The sequence below is a fragment of the Chelonia mydas genome, chromosome 3 (assembly GCF_015237465.2).
Source record: "Chelonia mydas isolate rCheMyd1 chromosome 3, rCheMyd1.pri.v2, whole genome shotgun sequence".
Classification (NCBI taxonomy): domain Eukaryota; kingdom Metazoa; phylum Chordata; order Testudines; family Cheloniidae; genus Chelonia; species Chelonia mydas.
The window spans coordinates 133,898,250-133,915,005 of record NC_057851.1 but is presented as its reverse complement, the minus strand read 5'-3'; the positions used below and the strand labels follow the sequence as shown (position 1 = coordinate 133,915,005).

Here is a 16,756-nt window from a genome sequence, read left to right as displayed (position 1 = left end):
TTAGATATCAGCCCATTTTTAGTTACAGAATAATGTGACATACCAAAATATCCACCCACACCACACTTCATAGAGAATCCCCATGCAGCTTGCAGTGTTACCTAGGCATTTTCACTGGAGAATCATGAAAGCTCAAATATCAATTTACTTCTGTTTCAAGATTTTAAAAAATGTGTCTTATATTACTCATGCAAGAATTAACGTTATGCAGACCAAGATCTCCTGAGGCCCATGAATCATTTGAATCGCTGAAGTGATGGCATTGTAAAACTAAAACAGAGTGGGTTGCAATTTTTCATACAAGCTGGTCCCATGCTTCCTGAGTCATCTATTAATTAATGATCTGAAGGTAAAAGCTTAAAAGGACACCATTGCTGATGCTTAGAAACCAGGTGTCAGTTCAAAGCCAGGTGGGGGATCAGCTGAGTCAAATATTTATTTGTTCTAGGGAGGTATCTGTGCCAATAGTGTGTGCTCAAAAGCTGGGGGGATAAAATAGAGAATTATCTATAAGATGTGCATGACAATCATATGCATTCTGAAAAGAGTAGTGGAGAAACAGAAAACTTAGTGATGATGTCTCCCACTTCCCTTATGTCATTCATTAATGTTGACTCTTGACACTTACTAAAAGATTAAGACTTTACTGTATATCAAATTCGTCTGACATTTATCATCTGTCACAAGATAATAACAGCTATAAATCATCTGAGAGCCTCGAGGTTGGTAAACTTATTAACTTACAGTAACATGTTTGTCTGTAGTGGAAGGGGAGAGGACTTTTTTTCACTTTGCAACTTATCATCTGTGCTTTAAAAGGTTGTGCTGGGTTCACCTTATGACAATTTCTGTTCCATTTCTCACTCAAGCATTTCTGCTAATTTACTTGTGGTCTTGTGAGTATAGATGACATTAATGTTGTCAAGAGTAGTCTCTATATTAGTCATAAGGACCCTGGCCTGAACATGAAATTATGATTGGCCTCTGCACTGGCCTGCCACTAGAGATTTCAAGTATTTCCACTCAGCGGCTAGATGCCTTCCCAGCCTGGGTTCAACCCTTCTCCCCTCAGTTCAGGTCTTGCTTCCATTTTTTTTCAGTGTCTCTTTGGGTGGGGAGGCAGAGGAGAGCCACGATGATGTCACTCCCCTGCCTTCTATAGCTCTTGCGTATGGCGGGAACCCTTTGTCTCCCAGTGGGAGAACACTGGCATTCCAAGGGGTGAGTCCAGTACCAGGTGACTCAGACCCATGTCTCTCTGCAGAACTGTGACAGCCATTACTCTTGGGCTGTCAGGAGAATCCACAGGAAGACTAAGCTCTTTCACAGTCCATTGTCTCTGCAAATGGCCCATTACTGATATGTTTTCGTGAAAATTCCAGGGATGGTGCTGTTAAGCAAGGCTAGGATGCCTTATCCCTTAGAGGTGTTTTTTATTGGAATGATATGATAATGCAGCTCCATACAGTCTACCAGCAAGCATCAGGAACTTAAACAGTAGTATCCAGTAGCAGGGCCAGCCCTAGACCAAATGGCACCCAGGTGAGGAGCATCTTTGGTGTCCCGTCCCCCCCCCGCAAAATTATTACCTTCTTTTGTATTGAATTTGTAGCCCATTTCACAGCTTTGATGTATGATTTAGATGCATGATTTATCCCTGTCTCATAGGACAATACATTTCCCTTTTGTTGCTCACAGCGAAAACAGCACCCTGTGCCTGGTACCCCCCAAACCTGGCACCCAAGGTGATCTCCTGGGTCACCTGCCCCTAAATCTGGCCCTGCCGAGTAGTACTAGTGCTTAGTCATCCATCCTTGCCTCTGTCTAGTTTCTTAATAACATACTCATGTCTTTGAAGTTTGCAGTGCTTAGCCTTCCCAATTGGTATAGGATAATTTATTCAAGTACATGATGTACTACCAATTTTTTCTGTGTCACATCTAGCTGAAATTGTTACTAACCTCTGAAGGCTTTAAATATATTTTTTTAAAAAATACTGGCTTAGTCAGCATGAGGAATTCATACTAAATGCAATGTCTAAGCTATTAATAATATCCTCCCACCTACAATGGGCCAAATTTATGTCTTGCAGTGTTTGAACTCCTTCGACTTTAGTGGAGTTGCAGACATTTTTTTCCAGTGAATTTTCCCTGGTATGAGTGATAAATCCTTGGCTCCAAGTCTCTCACGATCAATATCATGCCATACACACTCTGAGATAAGGGAAATATTAAATGATAGATAGAAAGGGGCTAATTTTGATTTTAAATATCTGACAGAAACTTGGCAAAAGTACTTCAAGACATATCAAGGGCAAATTACGTTCTCAGTTATGTTCTTCCACTCCCAATGGTATCAACAGAGTTGCTAGAGTTTTACTGAGGGAAGAATTTGCCCCATATGGTATCCAAGCTCTATAGGAAATAAATATAGTGCTTAATCATACAGACTAGGTTTCAAATCTTCCAGGAAATCTTTTGGAAACTCTTTAAAATATTAGTGTACAATTTACATACTATACACTAAATAGAAACTTTGCAGCATAACTCTATTGAAAAACTTGTCTCTAGCAAAAGTAGGGTGGTCCTGTTAAAAAGGCACCATATAAGAAAAGCAGCTAGTGTTAATTGTAGCTCAAAACATAGTTATTATGTTAAGGAGGCACATGATTACGAGCAAATTTTTGTCCATAAAGGTGCCAAGTATCAGAGGGGTAGCTATGTTAGTCTGTACCCAACCGGACAGTCTCTACCTAAAAGAATAAATGGACACAAATCAGACATCAGAAATGGTAACATACAAAAGCCAATAGGAGAATACTTCAATCTCCCTGCACATTAAATAACGGATTTAAAAGTAGCCATACTTCAACAAAAAAACTTCAAAAACAGACTTCAAAGAGAAACTACAGAGCTACAATTCATTTGCAAACTTAACACCATTAATTTGGGCTTGAATAGGGACTGGGAGCCCCTCTGCAGCTCCCATTGGCTGGGAATGGGGAACTGCGGCCAATGGGAGCTTTGGGGGAGGTACCCACAGGCAAGGGCAGCGCATGGAGCCCTCTGTCCCCACTCCCTCAGGGGCCTCAGGGACATGAGGCCAGTCACTTCCCGGAGTGGCGCAGGGAGCATGCACTTGCCACGGTGCGCGCCACTGCCAACCCGGAGCTGCTCCAGGTAAGCGGCGCCGGGCCGGAGCCTGCACCCCAAATCCCTCCTGCACCCTGCACCCCTGCCGCACCCCGCACCCCCTGCCTTGAGCCCCCTGCTGCACCCTGCACCCCTCCTGCACCCAACCCCCTGCTGAACCCCAACCCCCTGCCCTGAGCCCCCTGCCACACTCTGCACCCCTCCTGCACCCCAATCCCCTGCCCTGAGCCCCTCGTACATCCCGCACCCTGCACCCCACCCCCTTCCCTGAGCCCCCTTGTACACCCCGCACCCTTCCTCTACCCCAACCGCTTGCCCTGAGCCCCTTCCTGCACACCGCACCCACTCCCACACCCCGCACCCCAACCCCCTGGCCCTGCATGCAATTTCCCGACCCAGATGTGGCCCTCGTGCCAAAAAGTTTGCCCACCCCTGCATGCCTGTATCTCTAATTTTCACTCCAGGCATCTGAAGAAGTGGGTTTTTTACCCACAAAAGCTTATGCCCTAATAAATCTGTTCATCTTTAAGGTGCCACCGGACTCCTCGTTGTTTTTGTCCATAAAGGGTTTCCCACAAAGACTCTAAATTGTTCTAGGGAAATCTTCAAATGATATAAAAGCTTTTAAAATAGTAATTGCAAAGACATTTGATGATTGTTCCTACGTAAAGAAAGATGCAGTGTCCATCTGCAGAAACCAAAACGGGGAAAAACTTGTATATGTAAATCTGCGCACTAATCAAATCCTGGTTGCAAAAGGTTTAAGATACTGCAGAAAGCATTTGTCCCTTTCTCTTTCATCCATTGGCCTAATTCTAGAGTAGATATATTGTTTACTATCTAAATTGATAGCAGAATATTCTGCTTCGGGAACAATATTCTGCCTCGGGAACAAATTATAAAAGGTTTCATATTTTTAAACTCCCAACTTTCAGAGTGAGCTGCAAGATATTCTGAGTTAGAAGACTGTATTTTTTGCTTTTTCATAGGTGAAAATTATACCTTTCTAAATCTACTACAATAATATTTCAAGATGCTTTCTCAAAGATTTTTGCTCACTTCTGGGTATTTTTTTATTCTTAGTAACTAAGGAGAAAAATGTTAATCTTGTTAATGCCATGTGTCAAGTTTTAACAAAATGTTAATTTATCACAGTAATGTAAAAAGTTGTGGATGAAAGTCAAAACAAAAGTATTAAGTTTAATATATTAAAGAGTTGGTTTCTTTGATATACAGTACCTATGTCTAGAGATCTTAAATCATTATGTAGGGAGATTTATGTATTTCCTGACCTCAAAAAAAAATATAAATGGAAAAATTATAAAATATTGTAATATCTTATGTCACTGGGATGTTAGTCATTCCAGTATTATTATGTGGTCCTATGGCATCTAGAGTGGGAATTTGAGAAGTAAATGTAATGTCAACTTCAATGGCAGCAGAGTTAGGCCAATACTGAGCGCTGGTGAAAATCCTAATCCTTGTTTCTTGCCGCTGCCTTGAAGGGAGTTAATCAGCATGATATCAGGTAGCATGACTCTCTGCCCAGAGTTCTGTTTCTGTGGAGGACTGGGAAAGCAGGGAAACCAGCAAAACCAAGTATAGCCTAAGAAAACTTCAGGATTGTAGGTTAAAACTCTGAATGCCAGACAGGGTATAAGGCCACTCTGGAGGTTGTTTTTGCCTTTGTGGTTGTGAAAGATGCTGGGTGGATAGCCCTGGAACATTCAAGTACTTCATCCACAGAACAGGTGTGTCCAGGAATGCCAGAACTATACATGTGGATTCTCCCCATAGGGACTTTCCACACTAAGAGACTGGATGTCTCAGAGCATGAGGCCATTATTATTTTAACACAATATTTTAAGTCTGGGGTTTTTGTAGTCTTTGTTGGTGGAATGTGGGAAAAAGGATGCAAGTGACTCTCAGTATGTTTTGTATTTGGATCTGAACTTTTAATATCTCCCCTCCAAATCTGAGTAATGCCCTTAGGTCATTAGACATATTCTGCCCTGTCAGTTTCAGTGCTTTTAATTAATACACTCCCAGTTTCCTTCCTTCTGGTGCAATGTGTGCCACTCCGCTTGTTTCACACCCATTGTTTTATTGCTTAGGAGAACAGAGTAGTGCATGCTGACTGTTCACATACAGACTTTCAATTATAATATTAGCCTCGGCCATAGAAAGAATACCAGGGACAATCCTGTGAGTTTTCCAGCAGGAAAGAACTTCCTGCTAATTATTACTAACAGAATGGGGCACTGTATTATGGGAGGCAGTGACTCTGAAAAAGACTTGGTCATAGTGGATAATCAGATGAACGTGAGTTCCCAGTATGATGCTGGGGCCAAAGGGCTAATGCAAATCTTGGCTGTATAAACAGGGGAATATTGAGGAGATGTAGTGAGTTTATATTTCCTCTGAATTTGGCACTGGTGTGACTGCTGTTGAAATACTGGGTCCAGTTCTGGTGTTCACAATTCAAGGATTTTGAAAAATTTGAGACGGTTCAGAGAAGAGCCACCAGAATGATTAGAGGGTTGGAAAACATGCCTTATAGTGAATGAGCTCATTGAGTCTATCTATTTAGCTTATCCCAAAGAAGGTTAAGGGGCAACTTCATAGAATCATAGAATATCAACTTTGGAAGGGACCTCAGGAGGTCATCTAGTCCAACCCCTTGCTCAAAGCAGGACCAATCCCCAACTAAATCATCCCAGCCAGGGCTTTGTCAAGCCTGACCTTAAAAACCTCTAACGAAGGAGATTCCACCACCTCCCTAGGTAACCCATTTCAGTGCTTCACCACCCTCCTAGTGAAAAAGTATTTCCTAATATCCAACCTAAACCTCCCACACTGCAACTTGAGACCATTACTCCTTGTTCTCTCATGTGCTACCACTGAGAACAGTCTAGATCCATCCTCTTTGGAACCCCCTTTCAGGTAGTTGAAAGCAGCTATCAAATCCCCCCTCATTCTTCACTTCTGCAGACTAAATACAGTAACTCCCCACTTAACGGCTTCTCGCTTAATGTTGTTTCAATGTTACGTCCCTGCTCCATTACAGAACATGCTCATTTAAAGTTGTGCAATGCTCCGCTATAACATCGTTTGGCTGCCTGCTTTGTCCATGGCTGGCAACCCCTCCATCGGCTCCCCTTCCCCCACAGTGCCCGCCGGCGGACCCCACAGACCAGCGCCCCACAGCACCTACTTCCCCCTGATCACAGTCGTAAGTACGTACATGGAGAACAGAAATTTGATAATGGAAGCTCTTCAGTCTCTCAGACACAAGTATAACACAATCCAATGGCTGAAAGTTGAAGCTCTACAAATCCAGACTAGACAAAAGGTACACATTTTTGATAGTGATGGTAATTAATCATTGGAACAATGTAGGAATGGCTGTAGTGGATTCTCCATCAAGGGCAATTTTAAAATCAAAATTGGATGTTTTTTCTAAAAGATATATTCTAGTTCAAACAGGCATTAATTCAGGAAGACCTATGGTGTGTGTTATGCGGAGGTCAGACTGGATTATCACAATTGGTCCTCTTGACTTTATAATCTCTTCATCTGTCATTGACCTGTTTTCTTTTTTTTAACATTTTAATCAAATCTGACTTTAGGCATCATTCTAGGCATATACATTTGTGGTTTCTTACTTATCCTTCTAGATCATATAGAAGTTTTAAGACTAAAGGTCATCTTCTCAGAGGTACTGAGCATGCTCAGCTCCTATTGCCATCAGGAGCAATTGTGGCTGCCTGCTGTTTCTCAGGATTAGACCTTCAGTCTTAGCCTATAGGTCTGGCCTGTCAAAACCTCAGGCCCTTTCTAAAGATTATTGTTTTATTACTTTTATTCTGCATAACACCTAAAGGCTTTACAAACACACAGGAAGAATCAGCCCCTGCCCCATGGATCTTACAATATAATTTGAAATGTGAGTGTGACAAAGAGTGGAGATATGGATTAGAGTAATAATAAAATAATGCCCAATTTGCGATCCCACAGTTTAAGATTACAGACCACTGAAAGGCTTTTATTTATGAATAATAAATTAAAATAAAACGACCATCCCTGACAATAATTCCACCTACTCCTCATTGGGTGATTATATTTTTGTATGCATCACAGCATAAATGGGATTTGAAGGGAGAGACTGGGAGCCTCCTGCATAGGTTATTTGCACACTGGTCTTTCTCCCAACCCCCGGGGGACACTTCCTGGAAGTCCCACTCCCTCATACAGATGGCTACTTTTGCCCTTCTTCCTACTGCTAATCTTTATCTCTACTCTTTGCCTTCAACTCATGCTCCTGGAAGGGGGGTTGTCCCTCACTCACTACTGTGTTATGTCCCCTGAGACAACTGAGCTGCAGTTTTATGCAGCTTTATACAATTTGTGTTCTCTTCAGACTTTTCCCCCTCTAAAAGTGACTGTATCCTTTTGATAATATTATGTCCAAAAGCAAACTAAATATTTTGAGATGGGAAAGAAAAACTCTTTTCCGATGAACAGTGTAATTCACTCATTGTGTTTCCATATTATCCACCTTCTCTGACTATTAGAAAGCTGCAAAATTGGTTGAATATATCCATTCCAAACATCACAAACCTAAATAAGATGAAAAACAGGGCACCTTCTCTGCCTGTAGTATTTTCTTTCAACTATACTGTGTGCATTTTCACATTGTGTAGCCGTTCTTTCCAAGAATTCACTAATATGGCCCTATGTTTCTCTGCAAAAGCCTCTTATGCTAATTTAATTCTGTCCTTGTGCGCTATATTCCAGCCCAATGAGTGTTGTTTTCAATTTGTCAGCAGTTAGTTTTAGTAAGGTAGCTTGAAAATGAAACTATCTGAATTTTTTTAAACTTACTGTACAGTTTGTGTCTTTTTTTACAACATCAGAAAATTTAATGAGTCCTTCAAATAGAGCACTAATATAAGCGACAAACAGTAAGATGTGAGGACTGGTTTCTAGTCTGCACACAAAACTTTCCCCAGTTGAGTATAACTCCTCTTCAGCATTTCACTTGTTTAATCTCTTTTAAAAGGGCAAATTCGGCTCAGTTACACTGGTGTAAATTTGTAAGAACTCCAATGAAGTCAATTGAGCTGATGAAATCAATGGATTTCCTCCAGATTTACACCAACTGAGCAGAATATCTTCTTCTTTTTCTGCCTCAGTCACAAATTAAAATACTCCTACTTTGGTGTAATAAATTTTACCCATAGTCTACTTTCCTAGATTAGACACTTTTTTTTTTTTCATTTCTCTGATGGGCATTTCCAGTCACCCAGCACTTCATCTGAAACTTTCAGATTCCTTTTCTACCAGTCATCTTCTGTGCTTTTAACACCCAAACTTCTTAGTAGCAATAAGCACATAATATCATTTTGCAGGAGCACACCTGGATTAATTCTTTTCTCTTTCTGAAGACACTGCTGATGTTTCATAGATGATGATATCCTTGCATTTTTAGGGGAATGGGAAACCTTGGCTTTGTGCTAAGGAATTTTTTAATGTCTCAAGTATCGGAGGGGTAGCCGTGTTAGTTTGGGTCTGTAAAAGTAGCAAAGAGTCCTGTGGCACCTTATAGACTAACAGACGTATTGGAGCATAAGCTTTCGTGGGTGAATACCCACTTTGTCTGATGCATGTAGTGGAAATTTCCAGAAGCAGGTATAAATATGCAAGCAAGAATCAGGATAGGTGTCTCAAGACATTTAAAAATTATTTTACTTCCTGCCCCATCACTGCACTTCCTCTGAAGAGGAAGGGGTGGGGCTAACTGCATCCAACAGGGTGAATTTCCCCTGTACTCAGGCTCCCAGTGCCTTTCACTCTATTGCCTCTGGTTATAACCAGAAATACCCCCTCTAGTGCTACCTGTTAAGAAGAGTCTGACATTTCCATTATAAACTCCTAATTCTGTGGTATTTATAACAACTCTAACATTTCATTGAAGGCTCAAATTGGCCCAGTAAAGTCCCAACTTGGAGCAACTGTGTTTGCAACATTAAAAAACGTATGCAACAATATAACACATTTAAAATACACTGACATAAACCCAGGGACAAGATATAAGGCTCACAAAGAGCTAGATATAAAGGCTTACAAAAGGGAGGGAAGGTTAAATTCTGTTTTCAATCACCGTTTTGACATCACTGAATATAATTAAAGACAAAATCTGGCCCAGTCTTTTTAGTGAGACAGAGTTTAAAATTAAATAATGGGTTGAATTTGTGCACGGAGTTATTTCTGGGATGAATTTGACTCCTTTCCCTACTCTTTACATATTATTTATAATTGTTACAATAAATCTTTAAATTAAAATCTTAAAGGGACATAACCACTAAAAGCATAATGAAATGGTGGAGAAAGAAACATCTTTCAAATTTTGTGTGGTGTTTGCAACATGGTTCCCAGATTATCTACTTTTATGGATGTGTCATATCCTAAGTGGTTGACTGTTGAAATGTTCTGCAGTAAAGCAAGTCAAAGCGAGTAGAAGGCTTGAGTTAGGTCTGTGTAAAAATTTTGGTATGAAAACCCAAACAATACAAAACTCACCATGTTTGATGTTTTGGTAAAATTCTGTGGCCTGATGGTGTTCCCATAGAAGTCAATGAGAGTTTTGTCGTTGAGTTCAACTGGTGTATGATTGTACATGTGAAAGGTAGCACAGAGTTTTCTAAAGGTTCTATTACATTTTAGTAACCACGAATGATTTATGATTTTTCATAATCTTAAATTGGCCAAGTTTCACTTTGAGTCAAAAACTCAGAGCAGAACTTGGGGTTCAAACTAACATGAACTGAAACTGATGAAAAGATTCAAATGACTACACTGTGCCCCAGAAATGAATACTATTAAGTTTCACGCAGCTTTGGTTAAAACGTCATCTTTGGCTCACCATACCATGCCCAAATATCAGGGTAGTGGCAGCACATTCTAGAAGGCTTCAGTTTTGGGTGCAAAACCTTATTTAAACACAGAAAGTTGCACTTGTAACAAAGTGTACAAGCAGATCTTTAAAAAATGGGTTCTGTGTCCTTTTGTGCTTCTTTATGATGTGGCAAGAAGGACTGAAATGTACATTTGTTTGTTGCTTCCATTTGCTTTATTTTTTCAATTGTAAAGGCTTGTTTGACTGGAGGACTTTCTCTGGCCCCACCCCAGAGCCCACACCCGCAGCTGAAACCCTCACCCCAACACCCTGGCCCAGCCCGGAGCCCCCTCCTGCATCCCAGTCCTCTCCGCCCCAGCCTTGAGCCCCTGCTGCACCAAAACTCCCTCCCAGAGCCTGCACCCATCCTGCACACTGAAGCCCTCAGCTCCAGCCCAGAGTCCTCTCCTTCACTCTAAACCCTCACCCTGGCCCCACACCAGAGCCCGCACTCTAGCCACAGCCTTCACCCCCTCCCGCACCTCAATCCCCTTCCCCAGCTGGGAGCCCCCTTCCACACCCTGAACGCCTCATTTCTGGCCACACCCCAGAGCCTGAACCCCCAGCACACAGCCCATTCCCCCTGCCACACCCCAACCCTCTGCCTCAGTCCAGAATCTCCTCCCACATGCCAAACTCCTTGGCCTCACCCCCCCCAGCCTGGATCCCCCTCCTGCACCCAAAACCCCTCATCCCCAGCCCTACCCCTGAGCCTGCACACCCAGCCAGAGCCCTCACCCCCTCCCACATCCCAACCCCCTGCCTGGTGAAAGTGAGCAAGTGAGTGAGGGTGGGGGAGAACAAGTGACATAGGGAGGCAGGATGGAGTCGGGGGGCAGGTCCTAGGAGAAGGGGTGGGGAAAGGGCAGGGCCTTGGGGAAGGGGCAGAGCAGGGGTGGGGCAAGGGTATTTGGTTTTCTGCAATCAGAAAGTCGGCAACCCTACTCAAAATAGACCAAACAACATTGTTCTGGAAACCCTAGTGATCTTTTACAGTAATAAATTAAGACAGCAGATTGTCTGCTGGAGGTGGATCTCAGTGCAGGTTTCAACACATTATTTCCTGAAGGCATTGCTTTTGCATTATAGTGGCATCCATATTGCTACATAGATGCAGGATACAAACAGGTAATATTCATGGTCCTGTATGCAGTGTTATCTCATATTTTTCCAGAGGAGTCTACACTCAGGCATCTTACATTTTTGAATATAGGTTGTCATCCTCAGGATAGATTTATCCATACTTCACAGTTTTAACCATGTCTCTGCTTATTCTAACCCCTAGTACAGGCTTCACTGTGCAGTAACTAAATACAATAAATATGGAGTTCAATGTCAGATTCCATTCTTATGTTTTTTTTAATTTTTAGCCTGGATGTGTAAACACTACTGAAGTGGATATTAAAAAGTCTTCAAGAATGAAAAATCCTCACAAAACCAGAAAGGTAAGTACAGTGTTTGGATAGAAAGTGATATATTTCCAGAGTTGTTTATTTAATATGACTGAAATATGTAAAACCTTTTTTTCCTTTCTTTGCATTGAAAAAATACATCAAAAATTCCATAGCCTGTTGTGACTTGAAACTACTAATTAGTAAGCCATTTACTAAAAATTAAAACAGATCTGCTTTTTCTTTAGGAAAGGAGTACATGTGGCACCTTAGAGACTAACAAATTTATTTGAGCATAAGCTTTCGTGAGCTACAGCTCACTTCATCGGATGCATTCAGTGGAAAATACAGTGGGGAGATTTAAATACATAGAGAACATGAAACAATGGGTGTTACCATACACACTGTAAGGAGAGTGATCAGGTAAGGTGAGCTATTATCAGCAGGAGAGCGGGGGGCGGGAGGGAACCTTTTGTAGTGATAATCAAGGTGGGCCATTTCCAGCAGTTGACAAGAACATGTGAGGAACAGTAGGGGGAAAAATAAACATGGGGAAATAGTTTTACTTTGTGTAATGACCCATCCACACCCAGTCTTTATTCAAGCCTAAGTTAATTGTATCCAGTTCGCAAATTAATTCCAATTCAGCAGTCTCTCGTTGGAGTCTGTTTGAAGTTTTTTTGTTGAAGAATTGCCACTTTTAGGTCTGTAATCCAGTGACAAAAGAGATTGAAGTGTTCTCCAACTGGTTTTTGAACCCTGACCAGGGGTATTCTATCTGCTACCCAAAATCCATAAACCTGGAAATCCTGGACGCCCCTTCATCTCAGGCATTAGCACCGTGACAGCAGGATTGGCTGGCTATGTAGACTCCCTCCTCAGGCCCTACGCTACCAGCACTCCCAGCTATCTTTGAGACACCACAGACTTCCTGAGGAAACTACAATCCATCGGTGATCTTCCTGATAACACTATCCTAACCACTATGGATGTAGAAGCCCTCTACATCAACATTCCACACAAAGATGGACTACAAGCCATCAGGAACACTATCCCCGATAATGTCACGGCAAACCTGAAGACTGAACTTTGTGACTTTGTCCTCACCCATAACGATTTCACATTTGGGGACAATGTATATCTTCAAATCAGCGGCACTGCTATGGGTACCCGCATGGCCCCACAGTATGCCAACATTTTTATGGCTGACTTAGAACAACTCTTCCTCAGCTCTCGTCCCCTAATGCCCCTACTCTACTTCATCATCTAGACCAATGGAAAAGAAGCCCTTGAGGAATTCCACCATGATTTCAACAATTTCCATCCCACCATCAACCTCAGCCTGGACCAGTCCACACAAGAGATCCACTTCCTGGACACTATGGTGCTAATAAGCGATGGTCACATAAACACCACCATATACCAGAAACCTACCAACCGCTATGCCTACCTACATGCCTCCAGCTTTCATCCAGACCACACCACACGATCCATTGTCTACAGCCAAGATTTTCGATACAACCGCATTTGCTCCAACCCCTCAGACAGAGACAAACACCTACAAGATCTCTATCAAGCATTCTTACAACTACAATACCCACCTGCTGAAGTGAAGAAACAGATTGACAGAGCCAGAAGAGTACCCAGAAGTCACCTACTACAGGACAGGCCCAGCAAAGAAAATAACAGAATGCCACTAGCCATCACCTTCAGCCCCTAACTAAAACCTCTCCAACGCATCATCAAAGATCTACAACCTATCCTGAAGGAGACCCATCACTCTCACAGATCTTGGGAGACAGGCCAGTCCTTTCTTACAGACAGCCCCCCAACCTGAAGCAAATACTCACCAGCAACCACACACCACACAACAGAACCACTAACCCAGGAACCTGTTCTTTCAACAAAGCCCATTGCCAACTGTGCCCACATATCTATTCAGGGGACACCATCATAGGGCCTCATCACATCAGCCGCACTCTCCTGCTGGTAATAGCTCACCTTACCTGATCACTCTCATTACAGTGTGTATGGTAACACCCATTGTTTCATTTTCTCTATGTATATAAATCTCCCCACTGTATTGTCCACTGAATGAATCAGATGAAGTGAGCTGTAGCGCACGAAAGCTTATGCTCAAATAAATGTGTTAGTCTCTAAGGTGCCACAAGTACTCCTTTTCTTTTTGCGGATACAGACTAACATGGCTGCTCCTCTGAAACCTGTCATTTTTCTTTACGCTTTTTCTTACAAGGCTATTTAAGGGTACTTAGCACCTTCAGCTTCTGTGGTTCATGCATAATAAAGTCTTACAGGAACTTTCCAATTTTAACTGCCCTAAACAAAATATGTTGTTTGCAAATGTAAATTCTATGGCCCCAAGGAATCCCTCAGAGGCATAGACAGGGACCAAAAGAATAGGAGACCCATATTTTGTAGTGCAGAACATATTGTCAGTATGTTGTTCAGTATATTGAATATTGCATGGTAAATACTTAGTATCCCTGTTACAAATTTTCTATAGTAGTTAAAGGGAAAAATATAAGTAAAAATGCCCACAGAACTTTCACTTTCAGTAAGTACAAACATGCAAGAAAAATAGAAGTAGCAATGGATCCCTGAAAAAAAAATAGGAGTACTTGTGGCACCTTAGAGACTGACACATTTATTAGAGCATAAGCTTTCATGGGCTACAGCCCACTTCATCAGATGCACAGAATGGAACATATAGTAAGAAGAGATATATATACATACAGATAAGTTGGAAGTTGCCATGCAAACTCTGAGAGGCTAATTAGTTAAGATGAGCTATTATCATCTTATCTAATTAGCCTCTCACAGTTTTCATGGCAACTTCCAACTTATCTGTATGTATATATATATCTCTTCTTACTATATGTTCCATTCTATGCATCCGATGAAGTGGGCTGTAGCCCACGAAAGCTTATGCTCTAATAAATTTGTTAGTCTCTAAGGTGCCACAAGGACTCCTGTTCTTTTTGCGGATACAGACTAACACGGCTGCTACTCTGAAAAATGGATCCCTGCACATCCTTGAAGGTAAAGAGAAACTCTAATTTAGAATAAAGATGTCCCCAGATAAAATCCCTGGAACTTTGGAGGAAATAGATTTGATATACCAAACCAGTTTTACAAATTGCCCAAGTCTATATAACAGGTTGGACCAATACCCCAGATCCAAACAGCCCTAAATTATAAGGTATTTCAGATCCAGAGCTGGATCCCAGTTCTGTACATTGATCCCATTTTTAATCTAAAGCAGGGAACGGCAACCTTTGGCACGCGACCCATCAGGAAAATCCGATGACGGGCCGGGACAGTTTGTTTACCTGCAGCATCCGCAGGTTCAGCCAATCGCAGCTCCCACTGGCTGCGGTTTGCCGTTCCAGGCCAATGGGGGCTGTGATAAGTGGCAGCCAGCACATCCCTCAGCCCACGCCGCTTCCCGCAGCCCCCATTGGCCTGGAACGGCAAACCGCGGCCAGTGGGAGCTGCGATCGGCTGAACCTGGGGACGCTGCAGATAAACAAACCGGCCCAGCTCGCCAGCGGATTTCCCTGATGGGCCGTGTGCCAAAGGTTGCCGATCCCTGATCTAAAGTATCACTTTGTAATTAGATTATAGTGTTGTTACATGGTAAAGTCCTGAATCTGAAGGAAGACTGGATTTGGAGATGTCATCAGCACAATTTGATTGCATTAGTGAAAGGTCCCAGGCATTAGTCATTTTTCAAGCACCTGGCACACATTTGGGAACTGTACAAAAAATAATTCATCATGGCCGTGTACCTCTCAATTTCCTGTTCCTTCTCTTCCGTGCCAACCACCTCCACCCACTATAATAGCTGCCCTACTGTGTCATCCCTAACACGTGCTACATGCAAATATATAGAGAGAGAGTTAGAGATAAAATCCTATGTTATCATGTACTAGGGCCTTTTCTCAGAATTCTTTATTTCATTTTGCAACATTGTGTTTCAATGCATGGCATATTTACAGGACTGTTGAACAGTGATGTAAGGCTTGTGAAAACACAGAGGTAGCTAACTTCTTGAATACATAATACAAAAATATATATGATGATGTTTGTATAAGATAAGCACTCTTTAAAAACAAATGTCTTTCTTTCCATACTTTTTCATAGTCTGTGTATGGATTACAAAATGACATTCGAAGTCATAGTCCTACCCACACACCAGTACCAGAAACTAAGCCACCTACAGAAGACGAATTACACCAAGAGGTTTGAAAACAATTATAATAAACTTCTAAAATTAGAATAAAAAGTTACCATAACTGTCAAGTATATTTCTTTAACATTTAAATTAGATCAATTAAATGGTTAGAGGAAACAAAGTTTGAGAGTATATTTCTTCTCATCTCAGTACATGGAGATTTATGCATATAACTTTCATTAAGGGTAATGGGAGTAGCACTAAATTTTTTTAGTCTTTATTAACAGTGTAAGGCTTTACCAATAATCCATTTAGTGTGTTCTTTTTTAAATTAAATGCATTAGCCTTTTTTCAGTAACCAGGTCACTCATTCTCTCTTCCAACACTTCACTATAAGGTTTGAGAGCATAGTTGCCTCTCAGTGTATGTGGATTTACTCACATATTGCCATTAAAGTTTCATTAATCTTTCCCAGAGCAATAGAAGTGGTAAAAGATGGGTGACAGGGAACAATTAATGGGTTTCTCTGTAAAAATTAAAATACTAATTAGATTTATGTTGATGAACCTTTAGGAAAAAATGTTATACTTGTCCACTTTTATCTATGTATAATGTCTTGTATTTATAGAGTTCCATCTACTTTAAAAATATTATGATAATATGTCATTATAGGGAAAATTAAATCTACATTGTAGTCCTAATAAAAAGTTCTAAAAATAAAACCAAGCAAGACATTACTCATGCCACTTTTTGCCTTCACTTTTTCAGATAAAATATTGGCAAATACAGTTAGATAGACATCGGTTAAAAATGTCAAAAGTTGCAGAGAGGTACGTATATTGTCACATTTTCTATTTTTGAAATGGTCTAAGAAGTATCTAGAAAATATCTGTGAGAAGGATCCAGAGAGGATGAGACAAGGGAGTTGGGATGTGTTATTCAACTTGACTGAAGACAGTTTACTTCATGTGAGCAATGAAGGCATGTCTATTTTCTGATTCGCTAATATGGTATGATTTAATGCCATTTCTCTCAGTTCAGTGAAACAGAAAAAAAATGC

The 16,756-nt window shown here is 41.4% G+C and overlaps 1 protein-coding gene and 1 long non-coding RNA gene across 10 annotated transcripts in view; one reads left to right on the top strand and one right to left on the bottom strand.

The window, feature by feature from the left end:
• Positions 1 to 16,756, top strand: part of RGS7 (regulator of G protein signaling 7) — a 416,293-nt gene that overhangs the window by 367,706 nt on the left and 31,831 nt on the right. For all 9 annotated transcript variants that reach the window (XM_037895306.2, XM_037895308.2, XM_037895311.2 and 6 more), the window contains 3 exons: positions 11,481 to 11,555; positions 15,666 to 15,764; positions 16,465 to 16,526. In XM_037895306.2, coding sequence (XP_037751234.1) covers positions 11,481 to 11,555; positions 15,666 to 15,764; positions 16,465 to 16,526 — 236 coding nt within the window. The remainder of the gene's footprint in view (positions 1 to 11,480; positions 11,556 to 15,665; positions 15,765 to 16,464; positions 16,527 to 16,756) is intronic.
• LOC122465131 lies at positions 6,483 to 12,471 on the bottom strand. Its single transcript, XR_006289718.1, has 3 exons — positions 12,248 to 12,471; positions 9,027 to 9,038; positions 6,483 to 6,493 (listed from the first exon to the last, which is right to left on the bottom strand). It is a non-coding gene; the product is annotated as an uncharacterized LOC122465131 (long non-coding RNA).